This window comes from Caretta caretta, chromosome 1 (assembly GCF_965140235.1).
Source record: "Caretta caretta isolate rCarCar2 chromosome 1, rCarCar1.hap1, whole genome shotgun sequence".
Taxonomy (NCBI): domain Eukaryota; kingdom Metazoa; phylum Chordata; order Testudines; family Cheloniidae; genus Caretta; species Caretta caretta.
Genome location: NC_134206.1, coordinates 245,336,735 through 245,364,054, shown reverse-complemented (window position 1 = coordinate 245,364,054; position 27,320 = coordinate 245,336,735). Strand labels below are relative to the sequence as shown.

Here is a 27,320-nt window from a genome sequence, read left to right as displayed (position 1 = left end):
ATTGAAAATGGGCATTTGAAATGCTGTGAGGGGTGGTTATATCAATATGTGGCCACCTTCTTTCTTTTACAAAGTCCATATTTATCTACAAACCACAAAAACAAATGCACCAGTGTTTGTTTTATCCTTATTAAAAACAACATGTGGGAGCAAAACTACAATAACAAACTGCTGTATGTTTGGCAGGGTTAGAGCAAAAGAATGATGGTTTGGATTCCTGGATTCTGTTCCTGACTGTGCCATTGACTTGTTGCACGAGTGTTATAAAGCTTAAAGAAAGTTTTGAAGATTGTTAGGGTCATCAGATGAAAGATGTGATGACTGCAGATTACTAGTAATACAATTGTTATTCAGGATTCTGGTTCAGTTTCAAGGTTGCAGGGGTACTTATCAACAATATTTTAAAAAGCATGTATTTTTTTAAGGAAAACTGACAGGATTTTTTTTTGGTTTTAAAAAGTGATTCCTGAAATTAAGAGAAATACGTAATATTTTTGGAGGCTTCCTGTTCCTAGAGTGAGTGAGCATTATGGATTTAATTGATATGTGTCAGGTTATCTTGTTATTACATACTAATGCATACAGCACTGGCTTTAACTGTAATCCCTCAGTGAATGGAACAAAAATGTTGCCTAAGGAATGAAAACTGGTAGATATTAGATATTCATTTTTGCCCTTGGAATTCTGAAACATTTCAGTGCTAACCTCTGGAGCAAGGCTTTAAAGCCTTGTCAAACTTTAGTAAATCCTATGACAATATTGACCTGGAATTACACACTTTCATATCTCAGAATTCAGATGCTGATTTATGTCATATACCAGCGATTATATCAAGAATACACTTCTTTTGGTGACTAATGGCTTGTCTAAATACAAAAGTTATACCACCTTATACTGGTATAGTTAAAGCAGTACAACCCGCTTAGTGTGGACACAGTTATATTGGTATAAAGATGTTTATACCAGTACTACTTTTTCCTGTGTGGGAAGGGGAACAAGCTATGCCAGTATTGCTGGGTTCATAGTAGAGGCTGTACTGGTATAACTATTTCAGTAAAAAATAAATAAAGAAATAAATAAATCACATCCATAGTTAAAATAGTTTTGCTGGTACAAAACCTTTTTGTTGACCAGGCCTAAGTCACTTTTGATGAAACTGGCAACCTTTTATGGTGCCACTAGCTCTTTTTTATATAAGCCTCAGTTTTGATACCCCCACCCCTAATTCTCAAAAAAAAAAAAAAAATCCTCCTTTGACTAGTGTCCTTATGGGTGCTCTACTGTAAGTGTGTTTGCATCCCTGCATCTCTGACTGGAGAATTTTCGTGACCGTCTCCGTTCAGCCTGTGCATGCGTTGCTCCTCCCCCCCGCCCCGCCCCGCTCTGCCACGAGGCTAACCATCACAGCGATCCCTGATCACTGTGCAGGCAAATCCTCTTCAGTTCCTTCTCAACCACCCCTGGCTAAAGACAGAGATTTAGCTGTCCAATAGCGCGGATCATTAACTTCTTCAGAATTGTTAATTTCAGCTACCTTTTTTGGAGCTTCCTTTTCTTTTTCTTTTTTCTTTTTTTAATCTTTATTATTAAAATAAATCCTACTTTATTTTGGACATAATTTTTCTTCAATGCTCTCCTTCCCCTCCCTCAGGTCTGGGGACCCCTCTGGACAGGGTATGCCTGATGAATTGGGCTTCAAGAAGTGTCTTAGGCCATGTCTACACTACCTGCCGGATTGGCGGGTAGCGTCTAGTGTAGACACGATAAATCGATCCCCGATCGCTCTGCCATTGACTCCGGAACTCCACCACAGCGAGAGGCGGAAGCGGAGTCGACAGCAGAGCTGCGGCCGTTGATCCCGCGCCGCGAGGACGCGAAGTAGGTGATTCTAAGTCGATCTAAGCTACGTCGACTTCAGCTACGCTATTCTCATAGCTGAAGTTGCGTATCTTAGATTGATCCCCCGCCAGTGTGGACCAGGCCTTGGTTGCAAGGAATTTATCCTGGTGACTGATGGACTCAGTGTGTCCACTGCCTGGGGAGAGAACCACATATCATAAAAGTGCGGTTTGTGCCGACAGCTGAAGGTTAGATCCAGAAAGGTTAGAGAACTAAGACGCAAGGCTCTCTTAATAGAGGTGGCCCTTCAACCACCCTCTGAGCTGTGTCAAGACCTGGATGATGGGAAGCCTCACTGCAACCCTCTACTTCTAAGGGAGGTGAGCCCAAGAAGACACCCACAAGCCACTCACGCAAGACTTCTAAAAAAGGGCTGTGAGAATCCACAGCAAGCCCCGACCTAGCCGAAAATGATCTCTGTCTTGCTCACTGTCATCAATACTGATGGCACTGAAGCTCTCTAAGTCTGGTACCCAAGGCTTGCACGGTACCACCCCAACAGAGCATGTTGTGGTGCGTAAGGACCCAATGGGCACAGGCAAGGAATCATCAGTACTGACTGGGCATGAAAAATCCACAAAAGCTGGCCTGGGGAAGGCTCCTACGGTACGGACATTGACATCAGTGCCATCTTCGGCATGCCAGGCACCAGCGGACCATACTATCATATCCAGATCACTGACTCCTTCGGTGCAGATATTTTGGCACCAGCAATCACCAACGGTACCTTTAGCACTGCCGGACTTCCAGTACTCAACAGACCTTTTGTGTGAGATGCACTGGATTCGCCTTTATTCAGTACTGGGGCCTCAGTATTGAGTCCACCCAGAGCTCCAGACTCACCGGCAACATCATTCCATACCCCACCTTTTTCATCCACTGAGTCTGATAGTGAGCAAGAAGATGTGTTCTCCCGCCGCTCCTGTCACCACCCTGTGGTGCCCAATTCCAGTATGGACCTCAGCCGTACCATTCCTCTGATCCCCAGCCTCCTTGGTATGGGCAGCCACTGTACCAACCACTGCCTCTCCCCAATGGCCCTAATAGGATTATTGGCAGGCACCCAGACATCGTGCCTCCCCTGGCTCTAGTGTGGTCCATCAAGAGCCAAGGAGACATCCTCCTTCAGCTGCTCCATCGAGGGAATCCTAGCCCCTTGAACAATTAAGAGAAGAACAAGAGGCGGAAGTTGAGGAGGAAGGTATCCCCCATACTAATTTCTCATCGTCATCACCAGACGGGGTGCTTTTAATTGTAGAACAAAAAAAGTTTATTATTTTTTTTTATATAGCGCTTGTATCCAAAGCGCTTTACAATAGTTATCTAACAGTACAAACAACATACGGAAAGATCATTAAGTGGTCCACCGAGATCAGCAATTTTCAAGTGGCCTGCAAAAATAAAAGTTTGAGAACCACTGTTTTAAAAGATTCCAGGGCTACTCTTCAATCGCTCAGAATCTACATGCCTGGGCAGAAGAGAAAAGATAGCTTTCAGCCTTTATTCAGACCCCATTTGTCACATTTCATCCCAGAGATTGTAAGAACCCCAGAGAAAGAAGTCCATGTTCCCCAAATGGAAACCATCGGACTCAACCTCCTTCTTCACAGCCATCCACCTCAAAATGACAGTTTTGATGGGTTAGTCAAGGTGCCTGCAGACCATCCTCCTCAATGCTATCCAATACTGGAAAACCTCCCTCATCCCTATGGATGCCGTCTCACCCTGTTCCGCAGCACCTGGGAAAGGATAACCTCCGACAAATGGGTTTTGGAGATTATTGGAGATGGGTACTCAATCCACTTCACAGCTCCCCCCTGCCAACACCCGTCCCCGTCTGTCTTCAGGGACCCTTATCACAAGAGCCTGCTATGAGAAGAGATTGACCATCTCCTCAGCGTAGGAGCTGTAGAGTCAGTGCCCATACATCTAAGAGGCAAAGGCTTAGAGTTAGGGTTACCCAAGAAAAAGGGAGGTTGGAGACCCATACTAGACCTCAGAATGCTCAACAAATTTGTCAAGGCTCAGAAGTTCAGGATGGTCACATTGGCAATAATTATCCCAGCGTTAGAAAAGGGAGACTGGTTCTCGGACCTTGACCTTCAAGATGCTTACTTTCACATTTCAATCATACTGAATCACAGATGATATCTCAGATTCACACTTGGTCAAGACCACTACCAGTACAGAATACTGCTACTCCCCTTCACAGTGTTCTTTTGTGACAAAGTTCTGCTTAGACCACATCCAAAGTTCACCCCAAATTGATTTCCGCATTTCACATGAATCAACTCATTCACTTTCCAACTTTTATCTCAAGCTCTATCAGAATAATAGGGAAGCCATCCTCCATACGCTCGACATAAGGAGAGCCATGGCCTTTTATTTGGACAGGACAAGAGTTTTTAGAAAATTTCCGAGACTCTTCCTCGCTGTTGAAGACAGGTCTAGAGGTACAGCGATTTCAGCACAAAAACTCTCTAAATGGGTCTCAAACTGTATCAAACTTTCTCAGATTTGCAACTTAACACCCCTATCTACAATCTGCACGCATTCTACGAGATCGGTTTCCTCATACAGTGATACCCTTGGAGAATGCAACAGACAGAAATCTGCAGAGCAGCTACCTGGGCATCTGCACATACCTTTTCAGAACACCATGCCATCCTGGGGGACTCTGCCGCAGACACCAGATTCGGCGCCACAGTACACTCATCTATAACAGACTCGACTCAGAAGCCCCAACCTCCAGTGGGGGGATACTTCTTGGGAGTCACATACAGTGGAGCACACATAGGGACACTATTGAAAGAAGAAGAAGTTACTCACCTTGTACAGTAACGATGTGTATCCCATGTGTGGTCCATGACCTCCCCTCCTCCCCTCTTCTTTGGAGTTCTCATCATGAACTCAGCGGCAGAGAAGAAACTGAGGCGGGTTTACCTGCACACCGTTGGTTAACCTCATAGCAGATGATGGGGAGCCAGGGGAGGCAATGCATGCGTGGGCTGAGTGGATGCTGCTAGCAACATTCTCTGGTCAGCAGCACAGGGATGCAGATACATCTACAGTGGAGCACCCATAGGGAAATTACGCAAAGAATCACCATTGATACTGCACAAGGTGAGTAACTTCTTTCTCTGAAATTTTGTGTGTTTGAGGGCTTTTATGAGCCTTCTTGTGTAAACCAACCCTCCCTGGGTATAAGGGTATAGTGTCAAGATGGAAATCTTTACCTGGTTTGCTGAAAAACCTGGTGGGAAACAAATAGACTCTGATCTTTCTGCTCAGAGTTGGCAAAAGTGGCCTGCCAGTTTGTGCATGATGGCCTTTATCCAAGACCAGTGATCTAGATTCCTTGAGCCCATATCATTCTCCAGAGCTCTTACATATTTGTTGTGTTGCTAGCTGTTACTGCTGTGGCATCATGTCAGGCTATGTTGACACTACAGCTTATGTCAGCGTAACTTATGTTTCTCAGGAGGGTGAATAAATCATCCCCCTGAATGACGACATAAGTTACACCAACATAAGTGCCGGTGTGGATACATTTCATTATGGAAATTATCATTATCTCATTATGGAAATGCTACATCAAGGCATCCGGGCCATGAGAAAGAGACCTAATCGTGTATTTCTGAGCGGTTGAATGAGGTGCAGTCCAAGAAATGACGTAGTGTAGTTGTGTTCGATTTTTAGTTAAAGTTCTTCCCTTTCAGCTAGGAAAACTATCAAAACCACTAGAACTGCCAAATGGTAAGCTATCTGAAGAGTATTGGTAAAGCTCTTCCAGAGAAGATGAAATAAAGAGAGCAGCTGGCATGCAGACACTGGCAAAAAGCTCTCTTTGAAACATCAAATGTCTGGAGCTGAGAGAAAAGAGATCATAACTGACTAATAACTACAGATGTTGCTGAGGCTGAAAAGTCACTGAACCATGCAGAGTTCCCTATTCCTTATGCAGGAGGATGCCCATTGAATTGTGGCAGTATAATGCTATCATATTTTCACCTTTTAATCGAGCATGCTTTGCTCAGAAGTTCACTAAGCAGTGTTTCCACTTAGAAGTTCTTCAGATGTGCTGAAAATGGAGTGTCTGAAAAGTTCCCAGAAAATACACAGAAACTTGTGGCTTTGAAATCTAATCTGTCTGCACTTGATTTTAATTATGTATGGCTACTCCAGTAGGTTTTCCAGATTTTTAACTTTTCTCTTATGTTACTATAAATTTAATTCAGCAGTTATACTGCATATAACAAAAACATTTGCCAAATATACTTCAATGTAATTTAAACGATTTACTGATTTAAAAGGGAGTGTGGTAGCATTTCCATTAAACTATGAAGTATTTCTCACCGAAGTGCTGTGTGTCTGTGAAGCAAATCAATATGCATTTGACTCTTTCTGGGTAAGTTTTAAAAAAAAATAAAATAATTCAGAGACTTCTGCAGAGGTTTCTATTATCTGTAGTCAGTTTTGTCTCAGTATTTAGTATCTCAGAATCTCCAAAAAAGTGCCTTTGTCTCCTCACTAATGCCACTTCCTTGCCTATATGTTTTATAAATAAAGTTTTATAAATAATTATTTATGGTGCTGGAGGGGGTGAATTCGACATAAGTGAACTTCCTTTCAAACTTCACGTGGAAAGTCTCAGAATACTGTAGTAACTCTCTCAAAAATAGTCATCCTAATTTTCTTACTCATTTGGCAATACAATATTTTAAAATTTTTAAAAAACACGACTTTAACTATTGGTTGTTTTGTATAAATTTCAGTCGTACAAGATCATAAATTTTGCTCCCAGTCTACTACAAATCATAGTTTCGGATCAAGTTGAATTTCCAGTACGTCAAGCAGGTGAGCTAAATTCTTGTTTCATTTTTTTCCTGTGGTAAAAAGTCAATAAAATATTAAAACAAAGTGGTGAGCTATTGTCATGTCATTAAAATTAACTCTATTTTGGCCTTTAAATTAAAATAGTTCAGTGAAGGAGCCCTAATGACTTGGTGATTCGCTTTCGTGTGTGGTGGTGAAATCTGGTTATGGCACACCAAACCTTCTCCCTTACTTTCCTGTGTTTGTAGTGATCTCTCTTGGATTAGTTTTATTTCCCTGCCTTTATGGGCAAAATTTGGATATATAGGAGGGCATGAGGAGATCAGATTTTTTCTTATGAGGAGAGGTGGAGCCCACACGAAGAGGGTATGTGGAGATCGGGGGATCTTATCTGAATGGGTCTGTCACTGTTTTGAATTCTTAGCTTAGAGAAATAGAAGTCCTTGTTAACATGGACTGAGTCAATGCTGGATACTTACAGACCCTTCCCGCAAAAACAGATCTCAAGAAAGATCCCTTAGATAAGTTATGGGTATAAAGGTAGCTAAATGCATCTTGAAGGGATTCCATATATGCATGTGACACCGGGTGTGTGGTATAGTTAATATTAAGCACGTGTGTAACTCTTTGCAGGATCAGGACCTAAATTTTTTGTTTGTAGAACATGTTGATTAATCCTGTACAATAGGTGGCTAAATGTGAACCTTTAATTAGTATAGCAAATATTCCACTTTTCCAAGAAGAGTTTGATGAGGGTTTTTCACTCACAGTTCTCTTTCTATCATATGAAATAGAATTTTCCATAGAAGGTGGGGGGTGGTTGAATTTTTGGAAAAAAAAAAAAAGTTAAAAAGACCAGTTAATCCCCTGAGTGCACTGGGGCATGCTGATGTATGTTGTTCATCTTGTTGGCCTGTATATTATCATAGATAATCCAACTGTGAATGGCATTGTTAGGACCATGTTGGCACAAAGGGAGGCACTTAATTCAGGATCCATGTGGTCATTTTAATAAAACAGAGTCTTATTTTAATTTGTCAGAACAAAACAAATTTATGTGTGGAGCATATTTCAGTATTTTTTTGTGGAGGAAGGAGGTGGGGAATGGAAAGACAGTACATTTATACCAAATTGCTAAATCAGCAGAATGCTACAGTTGCTGTGAGAGCAAGAATTTATTCAAAATCACAATCCATGTAGAAGCACATGTCCTGGTGTGACCTCAGTGTGTTAAGCTATTGTATTGGTCATTCTGGTCCTGTTTTTGTCTGAATACTCTGGTCTGTCTGAAAAACAAGTTTTTTAATTTCTGACATCCACTTGACCCTTTTAACACGCTTTGCACACAAACTACAGAATTTGGTTCATACTCTTCAATCTGTCAAAATTGAGAAAAATATTCTATTTGAATGTGCCTGATTTATGCTTTAATATGCTTTAAAATCCCAATCAAAAATTAACTAAAAGAAAAAGAGTGAAAGGATTAGTATTCTAAAGGTTTATTAAGAACTTTCTACTAATGCTATGTCTGAAAGAATAGTTACAGGCATTCTATAGGAGTAAATTATATTTTCAGCTAAGGATTACCAGATACCACTTTTTCATGACGTTTCATATGAGACGATAGGGAACATCTCCGCGGAATTACGGAGAATTTTAATGTGAGATAAGGCTTGGGGAAGTTACAGTGGACCTCTTTGCTGGAATAAAAGGTATGCTCCATGCCAGTTCGATACCAGGCATTTCCCCCCAAGTAGAATGTACGGGCCATGCATATAGTTATGCTTTGTTTTAAGTCAGCCCCGCAAAACTCTACTTACTGAGGGTGAGTAGGTTATTCTGAGTGAAATACTGTAATTTCCATTCATTATAACTATGACAAATGACAGATGCGTAGCTTTTGTGCCTAGGCTGCTAAATTGTTGTGACAGTTTTGCAAAGCTGGTTGTAATAAAGAATACTGTCCTGTAAAGGCTGGCTGAAATAATCCCATATTCTGTTTAGGACCACACATTTGACCCTGATGTTTCTAGTGATGAAAAGGTTGGGTTTGTTGACTAAGATCTCCCACAACAACTGATGCTAAACTATCTATTTGATCTTATATTTAGTGTGACACTCTTCTTCAGAACTGGAAAAGGTACTAAGAGCTCTGTGTTGCTTGAAAGCTTCTCTCTCTCATCAGCAGATATTGGTCCAATAAAAGATATTGTTTCACGCATCTTGTCTCTCTAATATTTGCTAAAGGATAGACATTCAGTCATTCTTAGCCTTCTGCCCTGTTTTGTTGTTCAGCATCACTTTGTGCCACCTTCAGTTGTAATCCACATTGAATGGTAGGGACTTTGCTACAGAGCTGAATTTAAGCGATCCTCTCCATGCTGCTATGTTAGGATTTTTTCTGTAATTTAGCTGCCATTTACCTGAAGAACATGGTGACACAGTACTGGCCGGATAGGGAACCGCCACCAGGAGAAGCAGTATTTCCATTCAACATTCATGAAAATGATCGCCAGCAAATTCGTGATAATATTGTGGAAGGAATTATTCGGTCTCCTGACTTAGTGAGGTACGTTATACTGTGCAAATGTTGACTAAGAGCCTGACTTTCAGAGGTGCTCAGCCTCCGCAACTCCTTTTATTTGTCTCATTAAATTGGACTGTTTTTAACTTGCAAGTGTCTTCTGCTCACAATAAGAGATTTACTACAAAGCATAGAAAGTTTAAAGTAACTCCTGAAACTTGGTCTAATCACTTTCTGTTTATTTTACTAATTCAGAGGAGATTGGTGCATGGGGCTGTCACAGTAGTTATTTCAGCCTGCCACTGACCCTCAATTCCAGATAAATACCATTCACATCATAGCCTAAAAATGTATTTTTTTGTGTGCAAAGTCCTTTACTCAGCTGCTTTTATTACTTTTATACATGTTGGAAGAACTTATTTCAATTAATGTTTCTGGTACCAATGTTTTACAGACCTTAGGAAAGCTAAGATATACTTCTCTACTTTTGAGGACAGTGATCTATTTCATAGGTTTATGACTGTTCATTGGCCTAAGTAAAATGAGTTTGATAGTATACATCAGGTTTCCAGCGGACCAGTATCCCTGTTTATAAAAACAAGAACAAACCCTTTTCCTTCACAAATGCTAACAAATGGCTTCCTTGTTGGTAGTCTAATCAGAAAGGTACTTGTGGGGGAATTCTGTGCCCAAAAATTAAAAATTATGCACACAATATTTTAAAATTCTGCATATTTTGTTTGATTATATTGTGTTATTTTGACACACCAGTTTCATTTATTTTGGTACTTTATTTCAAAATACCTGTCAGCAAGTATGTCTAACAATACAGACAACAAAAAAGATTCAGGAAATGTTTTTTGACAAATAGATTCCTTACTAGCCATATTAATACAGAAGTTTGAGTAATAATTCATTTATACTACAATACAGAAAATTACTTCCTGCACCCCTGAGAAGCAGTGCAAAGGCTTGGGAGAGTCAGGGGTAATGGGGAGCTGAGGGAGAGGGAAGTAATTGCTGGGAGCCTGGGAGAGAACCTGGAGGCTTTGTTGAGTGTGGGTGGGAGATGGGTTTTTTTGGGGTGGGGGGCGGGATTTTTAGGGAGTTGGGGAGCCTCCCCAATGCAGAGTTGGCTGACCCCTAGCATCTCCCATTCATTCAGGCACATCTGTCCCCGTCTTTCCTTGCACTCCCCTTCCCCTGTCCCCATGTGTCCCTGCACCCCACTCCCATTCAGCCTTTCGCTCTTTACTATCACCCCACTAGCTCCTGTGCGCTGCCCCACTCTTCCCCCTCCTACTAGCCCTTCTGAACCCCACTCTGACTCCCCCCAGCAGCCATGTGTGCCCCGCTCTATCCGTCCCCCCATATACTGTCCCCACCTCAGCTGGTCCCACAAGCATGTCACTGTAAGGAAAAGCAGCCTTTGCTCCTTCCCTCTCTTTGGCTGGCTGCTCCAGCTGGTGAGCCAGCTGCCCTCTCTTCTGATGCCACAGCAGCCCCTGGTGGGCGAAAGGTGTAACTGCAGTACCTCTCCAGCAGAATGTATTATTCTGCAGAGGAAAAAAAATCTCCAGGGGATGTGAATTCTGCATGTGCGCAGTGGCACAGAATTCACCCAGGAGTAAGAAAGGTAAGGATTGAATGGCCGCAATGACTGAATAGTATCGCACACACTTCAGTTCTCATGCCTGAATTGTGAGACTCTCACATTTGAACCCTTTTTTTCCACTCACGTTTATATCTGAAATCTCACTGAATGGAGCTCGGGACTGGGAGTAGGAGCCCATGTATTTCAGTAACAAAACCACTGAAATATGGCCTGGTCATCCCTCCATCATGCGAGCAGGGCAAGGTCTCCACCATTACAACACCCAGCTCTGGTTATTTCCTCCATGTTGGTGGAGTGTGCCCTGCCTCCATCCACTGCCTGCGGAGCCTGGCCAGAACCTTATGGGCTCTCCGCTCCCAAACAATCAACCAGTGGGGAGGCAGTAACTGGAACTGTGTGGGATGGGGTTGAGTCAGATCCTGTGTTGATGGGGCAGCAGAGCATAGCATAGTGGAGTGGTATGAAGCAGCAGCTTCACTAAAAGACTGCACCCATGAGAAACTCAATCTTTAAAAAGAACTTTTTCTGGAGCTGTGACTCCCCCTGTGTTTCTGTAATGTTGGTATTAGTATTCAGAAAATCCCATGCGTTACAACTTTTCCAACTTGAGATCTCTGGTGCTGGTGACTAGAATTTCTATTAAAAGCAGTGGTCTCTCCAGGCTGAGGTTGTAGCACAGCGTAGGTGTGCTTGCACTGCTGTTACCTGTACTGTTACTGTTTAATGGATAAATAGAGTCCTACAGTCTCCCCAGGCATTGTTCCAGAACCACAGTCAGCACTAAGTTTGGCTATGTCTACCCTACGCGGCTTTTAGCGACATGGCTGTGCCGGCACAGCCATGCTGCTAAAAGGCGCGCAGCGTAGCCTCTGTTTGTCGGCAGGAGAGCGCTTTTCCTCAACAAAACTTTTGTCGTTTCGGGTGTATGTGTGGGTTTTTTTTTTAATGCCTCTCGGTGACAAAAGTTTTGTCGTTCGCTTGCGAGTGTAGACAAAGCCTTAATCTGAAAAGCACAAAAAAGTAGAGCAGTGCTGTGGAGGTTGTCACCTTCTGCTTGCCAGAGCAATGGTAGGAGGGTGCAGATACAGAAAGATGGCAGTGTGAAGCACAAACTGCAAAGGGATGAGAGGGAGGCAAAGCTGAAATGATTAAAAGATTGAGAGCCCCTTGCTGAATAATGACATCCCTTCTCTGAGTGTCTGTTTGGAAAATTGCAAAGAGAATTTTTTACAGTAGAAAATTAGGTAAAGAGAAGATATTTTTGCAGACTTTTTTCATCCCTTGGCAGAGTCAAGAGCACTGATTCCTGGATGATCCAAGGGAAATCATAATTTGGTGAGGAAACTTCAGGCTGGATCACACACAAGACAGTTTCATGTTATAAAAATTTGCAAGCTTACATTTTTTTGTTGTTGCTGCTTTTAATTTCATGGGCACTTAAAAAAACCCCTACAGATTAATTTTCAAAGGGTAGTGCTAGTAGGTTTCATAAAGAAATTGTATGTAACACTTGGTAGGTGTGGAGAGATAAGAGGATGGGAGAAAAAAGCAGCTAAAAAAGCCTGAAGGATGAAAAGTGAGTTCCCTTAACATTAACTTCAAGTCTTTTTTGTTCTTCCTTTCTCATCTCCTGGCCCTCCGCCCCTCAAACTCTTCCTGTGTTCTCAAAGTATGTATAATCCAGTACATTGTATCCATTAAATAATGAGATTCAAGATCAGGCCTTTAATATAAACTGTTGGCTGTTAACATATTTATCTTCTTATAACATGTTGCTTTTTCTTCCTTTTTTAGGGCCCAGTTGACAATGTGCCTCCGTGCTATCATTAAGCATGACTTTCCTGGCCATTGGACAGCAGTTGTAGACAAGATAGGCTATTACTTGCAGTCTCAGAACAGTGGGAGCTGGCTTGGTAGCCTGCTGTGTTTGTATCAGCTGGTGAAAACTTATGAGTAAGTGGATTTCCATCAGTAGAATAGAAATCAGGGTTGTTATCTCAGCTGATTTCTTTACTTGGAAAGAAAGCCAGAAGAGTATTGACAATTCTGAGGGGAATTCAGATGAAGGATGGGAATTTCTGATGCCCATATGCTTGCTTTCTTTTATGTAAATGACAACTATTCATCATGTCTATATTGACAGCAATTTGAGAGCAGAAAATACAGCAGCAGTCAGAGTTTTAGGGTATGTCTGTGCTGCAGAGAAAAACCCATGGTGCAGAATCTCAGCCTGGGTCAGTTGGCTCAGGCTGCAGGGCTAAAAATAGCAGTGTAGATGTTCCTGCTCAGGCTGGACACCAGGTCCTGAAACCCAGTGGGGAAGTGAGGGGGTCTCGGAGCTCAGGCTCAAGCCTTCCCGAAAATGTCTACACTGCTATTTTTAGCCCTCTGAGCCTGAGTCAGTTGTCCCAGGCTCTAAGACCTGGCACTGCGGGTTTTTCCTTGCAGTGTAGACATACCTTTGGTGGGTTTTTTTTTGTTTTTTTCCAATCTAACTTTTTTTTGTTTTTTTCCCCTTGAGTTTCTTCCTTGGGTATTTTACTTGAGTAGAACTATTTGTGAATAACCATCCTAAATGTATGTAACAACTTTGTTCTAAGGCTCCCAAAATGTTTTATGCACCACACACAAGAATCATGATCTTTAGGTTCTGGTAGTGCCCAAAATGTGCTATGCACTGTCCAAACACAGGAAAACATAGTCTCTACCCCAAAGTGTGTCTGACCTTATCAGACAAGCAACATAATAGAGTATGGGAGAGGATTTCTCTCAAATACATACATTTTACAATGTAACTAAATGTCAACTCTCTTTATTGTTGTGTCACTGAAAGTGCAGCCTACTTGGGTCAGAAATTATAGCCAGATAGCTAATCCACACACGACAGCGAGGTGGGGGGGAGAAGGAAACTCTGAGTCACTACCACAATCTGTATACTAACATGAAATGCCCTGGGTCAGCCAGAACTTACCTGACACACTGGTTTGCAAAGTATAATAAATACATCTTTGAACCTGTTTCATGAGGCAGGACCTGAAACACCTCCTTTTTTTTTTTTTTTTTAAACTGGATTAACTCATTTATTTGTAGGACTTGCCTTCCTTTTGACTGAGTTTATGGAAGTGTGGAGTGGGGAGAGGAAGAGGAAGTATGAAGAGAGAATCTGGGAGTAATATTGATACACACAATACCTACTGCCTAACAATCCATCAGTGTGTAGGTCTATGCCAAGATAAAATCTTGGAATATTTTATCCTTGCTTCTTAGGTAGGGATGTCTGTGGTCGACCCATGCTCAGAATATTTTATCCCTGCTTCTTAGGTAGGGATGTCTGTGGTCGACCCATGCTCTTTCATGTAGAGGAGCCTCTTGCAGTGAAGTCATCACCTTTGTCCAAACTGGCCTGTACCTTTCTTGTTTCTAAAAGAGCTGGATTGTGTAAAATGGGAGCATGTGGGGAGGCAGGAGGAGGGGGGAGGGGCAAAGTAGCTTTGGATTGTAAGGTTGCTCAACTAATCTGTCCTCCACAAGGCTTAATGAGCAGTAATAGCCTTGCTCAGTATGGAATCCACGTGGATTTAGAAAGTATTGAAATGTAAAGTTAAGTCTAAAACTGAAGCTACACTCTGTTTTCCTTGACATCCAACTTTTCTAACTGTATTCAGGGCCCTGGCTGTGTAAACCACACAGATAGCAGTTTGCACAGATGCACCGTGACACTTAGAATTTCTCAAGAGTTGCTGCTTCTTTACAGGGCTTTCTGGCCACTGCCAAGAACTGAGAGACTGATTAATTCTTGGCCACTGCCAAAATGTGGAAGTCCACATTGAAGGCTAAAGTACTTTTTCTTTGTGAAGGAGTAGAGCCATCTGATGGCCCTTAGTTATTGTAATGCCGTTTGTAGACATTTGGAGAAACAGCTATAATTTACTGGGTAACAGGATACAACTTATTTTCTAGGTGTGCTTCAAAAGAAAATGCTGGATTGTGAATATGGTATCTGCTTTGTTGTATTGTTATCCAATACTATGTATACCCTGGGCCTGATTTTCAGAGGTGCCAAACACTCTCTACTTCCTCTGACATCAGCTGGAGCCACAAGCATGTGGCATCACTGCAAATTAGTCCCATTCGTTATAAAATTCTTTGACCAGTTATTTATATTTATAAAAACACAAACATATGAATGTTAAAAAGAACCCAAAAGCATAGCCAACCAAAAGAGCTTTCACTACCTGTTGAAGGCTGTTCACTTATTTACTGAACACCAGCAGTGAGCTCGGTACTACAGGAACGTATAAAAAGTCATAGTCCCTGCTCCAAGAAGCTTACAGTCTATTCGCAAGGAAAATATTATGTATTATTTGCATTACTGTAGCACCTAGAAACCCTAGTCATAACCCAGGACTCCATTATGCTAGTTGCTGTACAAACACAGAACACAGAGGTGGTCCCTGCCCCAAGGAGCTTACAGTCTAAGTAAGATTAATGCCACTATGGGCAGGACTAATATTTACTTAACCTTTGTTTTGACATTTTTCCGTCTGTTGGTAGAAGGGTAGCATGCATTGTGTAGGCTGTCAGATGAAGGCTGGAGGAGGAGAGAAATGAATAAACACTACACTCATGAATGTCAGGGGGGTTTTTTGTGTTTTTTTTTTTTTTAAAGAAGGTAGAATAATTTGATTGTGGGGAAGGAGTAGGCATTAGATCTGGGAACACTCAGACCTGAGACATCTATGTTTGTCCTCTTTTGCAGGTACAAGAAAGCAGAGGAGCGAGATCCGCTCATAGCAGCAATGCAAATATTCCTGCCTCGGATTCAGCAGCAGATGATCCAGCTTCTTCCTGATAACTCCCATTACTCTGTACTTCTTCAGAAACAGATCTTAAAAATCTTCTATGCACTTGTGCAGGTAGGTTTCTGTGCACCGAGAGCGATGTAAAATTGTAGATTGCTGGGGACAACAGCCCACTTACGCGCACAAAGCCAGCGTCATAAGATACTGCTGATTCTGTACATGTATATAATTAACCAGCTAGCAATTCAGAACAACAAAATGTGTTGCACTTACCTCAAAATGCTATTCCACCACGCTTATAGGGTTCCAAAAAGCCTTAGCACATACAGTCTTTGCAATATGCCCTAAAAGTTAATAGATTGAAGCCATTGTGGACTAAGAAGAAGGAGCAAGTCACAGGGCTTGTCTAGACAAACAGTTAGTGAACAGCAAACTGGGGTGTAAATCTACCTTGCACGACCTACCACATGCTAACTGGCTATGTGGACCCTGCTGCCGTGTTCTAAATTCTTTTTCGAGATGTGTTGCACATGTCCATTCTACTGTTGGTGTCTGTGTGCCCAGAATATGGGCATCAGAAACTTTTCCTTCAGCAGTACCTGCCGGGTGGCTTGAGCGTCCTCTGCTGTTGCACGACATCATGCAGTTATAAAGGGCAGAGCCACCCTCTTCCCCACTCAGTTCTTCTTACTACCCATGACAGTCATTGGAACTGCTCCGGCAACATTTGTCAGCCTTTGTGTAGATAGTCTTATGTTTAGTTGTAAATAGTTTGGGAATTTTTAATAGTTTTAAAAAAAATTCTGTTGCTGTTTCCCGTTTGGAGTGCTGTGGCTGGTGCTGGAGTATGCCCCCGGCACCAGGCTTCAAGGCCTGTGCTTCCTGCACAAAATCCTTGCCGTGAGTGATCTGCACGACTCACGTTTTAGATGCCTGGGCAAGACTCACTTAAAAAGACCAGAGCCAATTTTTTGGGGACTTTAAGCCTAGGACAAAGGAGGACAGAGAAGCTAGGCTGAAGTTCCTGCTAGTGGAAGAGGCACTGAGATCACCGTCGTAGCTATCCCAGTCTGAGTTGATAACGAGTGCTGCAGCTTCAGTCAGAAGTGTGCCTTCATGACTGTCCAAATCCCGGCGCTGGTCTCCTTCTCTGGTGCTCAGGAAGAGATATAAACCTTCCAAAGGGGCTTCAAATCGAGGAAGATCTCTAACCTCCAATCCAGCTAAGGAGGAACGAAAGAAGTCGAGTAGAGTGCATTCCAGTTAAAAGTACTCCTCCTCCAAGTATGTGGCAATAATGGCACTGTTGACTCCGGTGCCAGTACAGGCTCCGAGTCGAATCACAAATGGTACCCTTGACTTCAGTGGCATTGCATCGGTCAGAGATGATCTTGGTGCTGGCTATGCCAGAGGGGTTTGCCGCAGCAAAACACCTAAGTCTATCTGTACTGGTGTCTCCAGTGATACAGGAAATAGCTGTCCCAGTGCCATAAGATTCCCAGAACTGACTCCTGTCGTGCAGCTTTCAGTACCGCACCACTCTTCAATTTACAAATCAGCCTACCTGTTGGTACTGTCGGCGGGGAAGCTGGCAATGACGGCATTTCTTCAGCAGTCAGGATCTCTGCACCGTTCCCCCATACCGACGGACAGCCCTTCCATGGTTGGTTTGATGGAGCGTTCTCTTCTTCAGACTCTGAAGCAGAATTATACGTCTCTCAGCCTTGGGGCAAGACTTGCCGTTCCACTCCTAGACCCTACCACCACCCAAGATACCTTTGGGATCCTGCCTCAGGGCTTGCTCCGGTAATGTGGCCAGGCGGCCCATGGGGCCCAGTCCCTTATCAGCTGCCTTTTTGGAACCCTTGGGGGTCTCCTCTAGCCTTCAGGTCATCCCCACACCCTTCCTATCTTGATCCAAGTGAGGCGAATCATTGCACTGTGTTGAACCTGCTCATGTGTCCAGTACTGGGCCTGATACTGAGCAGCCAGCAGAAGAGATTCAGCTGAATCCTGAGTTGACTTCATCCTCTCCAAATGAGGAGTTTCCTCTGGGACAACATCATCCCCTCCTGAAGGTGTATCAGGAGTTACTATAGATGGTGGCTTCGGACCTGGACATTCAGGTCAAGGAGTTCAGGGAGCCCCTCATTGCCTCATTTTGTCTATAATAAGTTTATCTCAAGTGGTTTTGCCAATCAATTAGGCTATTTTGGAGCCTAAAAAGTCACTGCGGCAGACCCTCATCTTCGTTGCCTCCCACATGAAAGCATGCGGAGCGCAAATATTATGTGTCCTCCTAGGGATTTGATTGCCTGTATTCCCATACTCCTCTAGGGTTGCTAGTAGTTGCAGCCACTAATCCAGAATGCCAGGGTCCTCAAGTTGCCACCCCTGAATTCAAAGATGTAAAGAAGCTGGATTTATGTGGTAGAAAATGATATATGACTGGGGGGGGGGGTGAAGGGGGTTGCAGCTTAGAATTGCCAACCAACAGGCTCTGGTGGGATGTTTTAATTGTAGCTTGTGCGGTTCTGTGGCTAAATGTAAGGACCCGCTGCCTGAGAATGCTAGGCAGCAGTTCTCCTCATCATGTCTGAGGGCAGGTCAGTGGCGAGGACTTTGCTTCCGGGCAGGTTAGGTTCTGCAGACTTGGCTGCTAGGTTCATGGAATCTGCAGTTGCTGTGAGAAGGTGCTGTTGGCTGTGGTCTTCCAGTTTACCCCATGAAGTCCAGCAAACTGTCCTGGATTTTCCCTTCAAAGGTCCTTTGCTGTTCTTGGAGCAAACAGATAGCAAGTTCCATGACTCAAGGGCAACTTTGAAATCTTGTGTTTTGTATACACCTGCCCCAGCAAGAAAGCTCTATCAGCCTCAGCAGTCATGCTGGTGTACAGCTCTGGCTCCTCGTAAGGACCTGTTGAAGAAGAAGAGCAGGGTTTTTAGGTTTAGTCCTGCCTCTCAGCTTCTGCATCAACCCCTAGCCCTTCTAGACACCCAGGGAGTGTTAAGTAGACATGCTGGTGGCTCAGTCGAGATCATCATGCTGGTCTCCATGATTCCAGATCCTGTTTTACCTAGTTTTGCAAATTTTCTCCTACTTCCTCAGTGCTTGGTTCTAAATTACTTCAGACCAGTTGGTCTTGAGCACTGTGGAAGTGGGATATACCTTCCAATTTGTTTTCACCCCTCCCTCCCTTTTCAGGGACCTCTCTCACAAGCATCTCATCCTGCAGGAAGTTCAAGCTCCCCTTCAGATGTGTGCCACAGAAGAGGTTCCACAAAGTCTCAGAGGGACGGACGGTGTTTATTCCTGTTATTTCTTAATCCCAAAAGCAGAGGGTGTGTGTGTTTGTCTCAGACCGATCTTGGACTTGTCTTCTTAACAAGTATTTAAAAAAAATAATTTTGCATGGTCACCCTAGCTTCAGTTATCCCCTCCCTGGAGCTATAGGGACCGGTATGCCGCCCTCAAGCTGGAAGATGCCTACTTCCATATGGTGATCGATCACGCTTACAGAAAATATCTCAGATTTCTGGTAAATCAGAATCATTGCCAGTTCACTGTACAATTGTTTGGTCTATCAGCAGCTCCCTGACCTGAAGAACTCTGTGTAAATTCTCAAAAAGCTTTTCTCTCTCACCAACAGAATATGGTCCAATAAAAGATATTGCCACACCCACCTTAGCAGCTCCCAGTGTTTTTACAGAGGTGTTGGCAGGTGTGGCTGCATTCCTCAGAAGATCAGGAGTGTGAGATTATCCCTGCTTGAATGATTGGCTGGTGAGAGGCTGATCCAGGATTCAGATGTTGTTCGGTGTATCTCTAATCCAGTCAATTTTCGGTGCACTGGGTCTGTTAGTCAATGCAGAGAAATCTCTCTTCTTCCCAGTCCAGAGGATATAGTTTATAAAGGACAGTGCTGGACGCATCTTAAGCCAGAGCTTTCCTTTCCAGACTGTATGTTTCAGACAACTTGGGCCATTGTTATGGATCTCAAGTCTCACCCAGTCATAACAGTACAAAACTTTTTGAGGCTCCTGGGGCATATGGCCTTGTGCACATATGTGGTCCAATATGGCAGACTGGGCCTAAGAATTCTTTGGTGTTGGCTGGAGTCAGTTTACTCACTGAAACTATTTTCCTTTAAATTCAGTAGCAAGGGTGCCCTCTCAGGTTCTTGTCTCCCTAGATTGGTGGACAAGTCTGGACAATGTATGCAGTGTTGTCCTCTTACCCACGCTCAACTGACCCTCATGTTAGTGACAGATGCATCTGCAGGGGGACCCATCTTGGTGCTCAGGGACTATGGTCTTCAGGAGACCTGTCTTTACATAGCGTTCAGTTCTCTGACATTTATATCAGGCTAGCATGTTAGGTTTTAGTTCCGCAGGTCAAGGGGAAGGGTCTATTTGTTCTCCCAGACAACACAGCTTCAATGTTTTACCTCAATAGGCAGGGAGAATCCTATTCTTTCTCGCTCTGCCAAGAGGCAGCTTCACTTTGGGAGTTCTGCATTGTCAACTTGGTAGACCTCAAAGCATTGTACCTTCTGGGGTGCAGAACAATCTTGCAGAGCACCTCAGCATATCATTTACTAGTCACCATGATTGGATCTTCACCTGGATTTGCTGAGACATATCTTCAGGTGGTGGGGATCTCCCCAAATGGACCAGTTTGCCACGAGAGCTAAGAGAAAATGTCAGCAATTCTGTTCCCTGCAAAGTCACAGCCAGGGTTTCCTGACGGATATGTTCTTGCTTCCTTGGTTAAGCAGGTTACTCTGTTCTTTCCTGTCAGTACTGATTATTCACACAGTATTGCTGAAGATAAGGTGGGACCAGGCCGGAGTCATACTCATAGCCCCAGCGTGGGCCTGCCAACACCGATTCTCTGCTCTCCTGGATCTGTCAGTGAAGCCTCTGATTTCCGTTGGACTTGGAACTAATTTCCCAAGACCATGGTGGACTGCTCCACCTGAACCTACAAGCTCTTCATTTAACCCCATGGATGCTCCCTGGTTAGATGGTAGAGAAGAGTCTTGTTCAGAAAAGGTGCAGGATGCCCAGCTAAATAGTTAAAAGCTATCTACTGGGGCTACTTAACTTTCTAAGTGGAGATGTTTTTCCATTTTAGGATTTCGCCTTCCTGTTCCTCCATCCAGCATGTTCTAGAATACCTACTGTATCTGAAATACCAATGGCTGGCTGTTAGTTTGATCAAGGCACACCTAGCAGCTATTTCTGTGTTCCAACCTAAGATGGATAATGGTCTGGGTTGGTTTTTTTTCTGACATCAGTGAGGTTTCTGAAAGGCCTCGACAAGTTGTACCTTAGGTGCACAGCCCTGTTTCCCCCATGGGACCTGAACTTAATGTTATCAAGGTTTATGCGTCCTCTGTTTGAGCCTTTGGCTGCTTGCTGTCTACTACATCTATGAATGAAGATGGCATTTTTGGTAGCCATCACCTGTGCAAGAAGGATAGGAGAGCTGTGTGTGCGCTAATGTCTGAGCCTCCCTGTACAATCTTCTTTAAGGACAGGGTTTACTATCAGAGATTTGTCCCAAAGGTGGTGTCCATGTTCCATGTCAACCAGCCAATTTTCTTAGCTTTCTTCCCAAAACCACACTGGCAGAGGAATGTTTTCACACTCTAGACATACAAAGAGTGCTGACGTTCTACCTGGATAGATCTATCCTCTCAACTGATCATGGCGATAATGGACAAAATGAAAGGTCAACCAATCTCTACTCAAATAATTTCTTCTAGGATAGCCTTATGTAACAACATGTGCTAAGATCTGGCTAATATCACCCCGCCAAATAGGATCACAGCTCATTTGACAAGATTGCAAGTGGCCTTGGCAGTTTTTCTGGCAAATGTTCTCATTTTGGACATTGGTAGAGCAGCAACCAACCTGGTCCTCGTTTCACATGTTTGCTTCCCATTATGCCATCAAGCAGGCCTTAAGAGATGATGCTAGAGTTGGATGGGCTGTCCTCCAGTATTTATTAAGATAAACTGTGGTCCCCCCTCCTCTTTCATGGCTTGTGAGTCACCAAAAGTGGAACGCATGTGGCAATCCCTCAGCAAAGAGTAAACGGTTACTAATCTGTTTCATAACTGCTGTTCTTTGAGATGTGTTGCACATATTTATTCCATGACCCACCTTCCTACCTCTTGGAATCAGAGTTCTGTCAAGAAGGAACTGAGGGGCCAAGGGAGCTGCTCTGCCCTTTTATACCTGCATGCAGTGATGTGCACAGCAGAGAGCGCTCAAGCCACCCAGATGGGCACCACTGAGGGAAAAACTACTGGGTGCACAGATACGAAGAGTGGAATGGAGGTGTGCAATTCGTTTTGAAGAACTACAGTTATGGACCAGGTTACTAACCATTATTTTCCCTAATGTGCTTTTCTGTTTGGGATGGATTATTGAGTGTCACCATTTTAGGCCTCATCAGGATGATGGGCGATGCTGACGTGGGGATATTTTATAAGCTGGGTGAAACCTGGCTATGGGGTGAGTTAAAACCACATTGAAATTGATGTGTGAGTGCGCCTTTCACTTAAGATAGTTCTGAGACAGTTAAGGGGCCATGTCAAAAACAAGGCCTAATAGAGCCTTCCCAAAATTTTTGGATTGTGTGCGTGAAGGGACTTTTCCTGAGTATTGTTTTGGGTAGGGGTATGTGTGTGTGTGGGAAGGCAGAACAGACAAAAAACAGGAAAAGACTGAAGAAGCAGCTGAAAACATGGTGGCTGACCATAGAAGAAACTTGGGAAGAGGTTTTTGGGTCAAGGGTGTAAGCTAGAAAGAGTGCTGTTGGTGCTGTGAGCAAAAGAAGCTGTTTCTTGCTGTTTGATTTCTTTTGTGTTCAGAAACACAGGACTTGGTATGTTCTTTATAAATAAACAAAACTGCATCAAAGAAGAAATACCCGACTATCACCAAATTCTCCTGCTAACTGAAACAACCTGGTAGATCCCAAATTTGCTCAACAAGGATAATGTTCAAAGTGCACTAGGGAATTTATTGCGTGGCAGCAGGCTCCATGTGGCCAGTTATTGTACAGCAGGCTAGCAAGAGGAAAATTACACCCCTTGCCACGCACTAACAGCTCATCTAGACAAGAAGCTCTCACAGAGAATGTCTTGTCCTCAACCCCTTGCTTATCTACTAAGGAGGATCTAGCTCGAGTGCCTCACTTAACAACACACTTATCTTGCAAATGTCCTATAAAAGAGCCAATATGATCCCTGCCATTTCCTCCAGCTGCTTTCTCCAGCTTCCCATTGCCAGTTTTGTCTGGATGGAGCCATAAGAAGCTTGCAAGTTGCTCTCATCTATGTGCCAGTCTTAGATATTGTTTGGGGCACTTGACTACATCTTTTAGCTCACACAAAACAGAGAGAGAAAGAAGGGTGTCTTCCATGTATTGAAAATACTGCATGTTAATTGCTAGGCAGCTTATCTTACATTTCTCACTCTGTTCACTGCTTCTCTAGAATCAACAGTATTTCAGCTTGATTGACCACTTATCTTTTAATTAGTCTGTTTTGTTGGCTTAATATGTTTTCCCTTAAAATTTTTCACAGTCAGCTTTAGAGGTGTAAATTTGCAATTTTGCACTATAATAAATAAAACTTGTTTAAAGAGAAGCTACAGTTTCCAAGAGAGGTGTAAATAATGTAGAAATGCTTTATGTTCCTTTGAAGAAAATTAACTTGATTTATCTTTAATTTTTCTTCTTCCCCTGTTTCAGTATGCGTTGCCACTCCAGTTGGTGAATAACCAGACCATGACTCAGTGGATGGAGATTTTCCGTACTATCATCGATAGAAATGTGCCTGCTGTAAGGTTTACTTCACTGGAGAAAGACTGACATTGATTTCTTTAGGGTGGGAAAATGGGGATGGTCCATGTGGAGAGGTTATTGAACTCATCTCTAAAGATATCATCCAGGCAGGAATCTCACTCTTAGGATTAGTGTCTCTGATACAAGTCATGCTCTTAAGATTTTTGACTGTTCGAGGTAGCTGAACAGTATATACTCCAATTTTGGATACTTCAGAGACTCTAAAACGTTTTAGCCAGTTTGTTTCAGAAACAGGAAGGAAAAGCTCACCACGAACATATAGATATGTAATGTCCACTCCATGAACATATAATGTAAACACACAATCTGTATCTGTTCCTGCCATCCATCCTTTTTCCTCATAAAAGACATAAATAATTCCAAAGGAATGGGTTTAAGAACAATAACAGGATGAACCCACATAATTTAAACCCTCAAACTCTGAAAGAAGATGGGTGGGTAAGAGTCAGTTTTCCAAGATATGTTCAGAGAAGCAGAGTTACTAGGTATGGTAAATCTCCCTTCTGAAAAGATACCTTCTGTACAAAATTCTCATTCATGGAGATTAAGTAGCCTTGGGGAAAATAGCACCAATAAACACTTTATCTGATGCCTGTTTCAGGCAAATATGAGCAAGGAATTAGGAAGGGTTACTAAATTTGACACGTTAGGGAGGAAACAAATTCTCACAGAGGGTTTGGACTCTCATGTCCTGGAAGCAGAATCATAGATCTGTGAGATTGAGGCTGGAAACCTGCCAAGAGACTGAATAGAAGCAATAGTTTACAGTCTACTCCTGGGGGCATTCTGCACCAAAAAATTAAAATTCTGCAAATTTTATTTGTCAAAATAACACTACGTAATCACTCCAGTTTAAATTATTTTGGTAATTTATTTCAAAATACCTGTCAGCAATACAATACAGACACACACAAAATTTTCCCCAGGAGTAGAGAGTTAAAGAAACCCCTATGACAACCCAGTTCCTGTTTCTCTGCCCTCTTCCTCCCCCAGCCAATATCCAAACCCCCTTGCCCCCCGAGCCTAAGGGCATACCACTCAGGGCATGCTGAGAACTGCAGCTGCCAGGAACCCTCTAGCTCAGTGGTTCTCAAACTGTGGTCTGTGGAGCACCAGTAGTCCGTGAACTCCATTCAGGTTGTCCGCGGATAGTTCCCTCTAAGGTGCATGCCTGGGCGGCTGCACATGAGAGAATGAAGGGCCACCCACCTAATTAGTGGAGCCGTGCAAGTGTGGCTCCACTAATTAGGTGGCTGGACCCTGGAGAAGACGCACATGTAAGGTGAGGTGGTGGCCTTGGGAGGGGTGTGGGGGGTAGGTGGGAGGGGGCAGTGGGGTGAGAAGAGGGGGTGGGGGGAATTTGGGACGTGCAGGGCTGCGGCAGCCAGAGAAAGAGATCACTTTCCCCAGCTCCAGGGCTGCAGCTGCTGGGGAGAGATGACTCTCCTTCCCAGCCTCAGCTCTGTGGCTGCTGTGGCAGGGGAGCGACCCCCCTCCTTCCCAGCCCCAGCTAGGAGGCTGTTGCAGCAGGACAGAGAGGGCACATCCATCGCATTAGAAAGGTAAGACTACTGATATTAAATATGAGTTATGTGCTTTTATTTGTAGAACAAAAAACATTTATTATTATTGAGGTTTTTTTTTAATAGAGCTTTTATCCAAAGCGCTTTACTATAGTTAGCTAACGGTACAAACAACATTTGGAAAGATCATTAAGTGGTCCACTGAGACCCTCAGAAATTTTCAGGTGGTCTGCAAAAATAAAAGTTTGAGAACCACTGCTCTAGCTCCTTCCCTCCCCCCAACAGTGTCTTCTATGTGCGAGCTCGGCTCTGCTGGGTCCAGTGGCCCTCGTGGCAGCTAGCAGCACTGCAGCCTATTTTTGCAGGGGAAAGGAAATTCTACGCGCACAACGTTAATTTCTGCAAAATTCTGCCATGTAGTCAGTATACATATATACATAACAGTAACCTGAGCCCAACAGTGATAAGTAGTTCCGTAATTAGATTGTATTTCAATGCATATGCAAAGGGATGCACAGGGGTGATTGTGCAACCTTAACTGTGGCATGTCCTAGTTTTTGAGTGCTTCCCTTCACAATCTTATTCTCCTAACATCTTTCGTATGAATGTATGGTATATGCATATACACGTGATTATTTTATATTGTATATAATATGAGAGAGCAAACATAAATACAGCTTTTTTAGATGGGTCATTTTCAACATAATAGTACCTTTGGAGGATCACATCAAAAGAAAAAAATCCTATCGTATTTTATTCTGGTAGCTAATATCACTATTAATAAAATAAAATGTTAATGTTTGTATCTGAATTTGTATTAATTCACTCAGTAAGTGGGTTTTTTTTTTAATTTAATTTTTGTATACTTTGGCTGATTGATTGATTGATTTGTAGGAGACATTACAGATTGATGAAGATGATAGGCCAGAGCTGGTGTGGTGGAAATGTAAGAAGTGGGCATTGCATATCGTAGCTCGTCTTTTTGAACGGTAATACAGTGATTAAAAACTAAAGTGGCATAAAAATGTTAATTTTTACTTAGCTATCTTTTATAGATATTGTTATGCAGACTGTATATCCTATATTCATACTGCACAGGCATGATATATTTATGATGTATGTATGTGCAGGAATTCTGAGAGATAATATACGAGTGGTAAAAGCCAGGGACTGGGATTCCGATTTCTGGATTTTGATCTTAACTCTGTCACTCACATTATATGTGGCAAATAATGGAATTTCTCTGTGTCTCAGTATGCCCATCTGTGAAACTGAGCTAATGCTTAACTACCTCACAGGGGCATTGCAAGCTTAATTGTTTGGGAAATGCTTGGATGAAAAACACTGTAGAAGCATAAATGATTTATTTCGATTTCTTGTCTGCTCGTCCTGGGAACTTTTCAGAATAATTTTTTGTCTTGTCCTTTGCCTGGTGGAGTGATGACCAAGGTTTTATTTCAGACGTTTTTCTTCATATTCAGCATATAACTTGCAGATTTTTTTACTACTTTGAGACATTTTTAGGCTGATTTAGATTTGAAAAAAGAGATTCCTAGATATATATGTATGTGGATATTAGTGTCTTTAACCCTGAAGATTCTCAAACTCTTTACAGTCTATTGCATATAACTTTTCATGGAACAGCGGGGAAGAAAGGAAAATCTCTGGCAAAGGACTCCAGGGGAAATATATTTCCAAAAGATGCCATGGCGTCTTTGTCTAGTAGATCAGACATTACCTCTAATATAAGGTTTCATCCAAAAGACTGAGTGACAATAATTTACCTGCCCCTCAATTTTGATTTGGAAAGATGAAGGGCTAAACTGACCCTGCTGGGATTTGAACCTTTAGTTCTAGGGAGTTAGGATGTTCAAAACTGATTCCTTAATAGTTAAACCATCTGTTCTGGGTAACATAGTGACTAATGTTTACCAAAATTAAGATTAGTTCTGTTGAATCCTGAAAGATATCTCCAAAGAAACAAAATGCAGATTGGGTTAAGGTTGGAAATATATGTATGTATCTTAAATTTAAAAACAAATATTTAGAATCTAGAAACTCTGAATTACAGTTTTTTGTGGAAGCCTAACACTTCCTATCCCTGTCCACCATCCTTCTCTGATTAGGATTACAGTTGCAATAATGACAGGTTTCAGAGGAACAGCCGTGTTAGTCTGTATTCGCAAAAAGAAAAGGAGTACTTGTGGCACCTTAGAGACTAACCAATTTATTTGAGCATG

General features: G+C 42.7%; 1 protein-coding gene across 2 annotated transcripts in view; it reads left to right on the top strand.

Moving 5' to 3' along the window:
• The window catches only part of IPO8 (importin 8), a 71,165-nt gene that overhangs the window by 2,066 nt on the left and 41,779 nt on the right, over positions 1–27,320 (top strand). For both annotated transcript variants that reach the window (XR_007353764.2, XM_048829297.2), the window contains exons 2-7: positions 6,675–6,756; positions 9,148–9,304; positions 12,669–12,827; positions 15,634–15,790; positions 23,444–23,533; positions 25,975–26,069. Coding sequence is in view for 1 of the 2 variants with exons in the window: in XM_048829297.2 (XP_048685254.1) it covers positions 6,675–6,756; positions 9,148–9,304; positions 12,669–12,827; positions 15,634–15,790; positions 23,444–23,533; positions 25,975–26,069 (740 nt within the window). In the remaining variant the exon portion in view is untranslated. The remainder of the gene's footprint in view (positions 1–6,674; positions 6,757–9,147; positions 9,305–12,668; positions 12,828–15,633; positions 15,791–23,443; positions 23,534–25,974; positions 26,070–27,320) is intronic.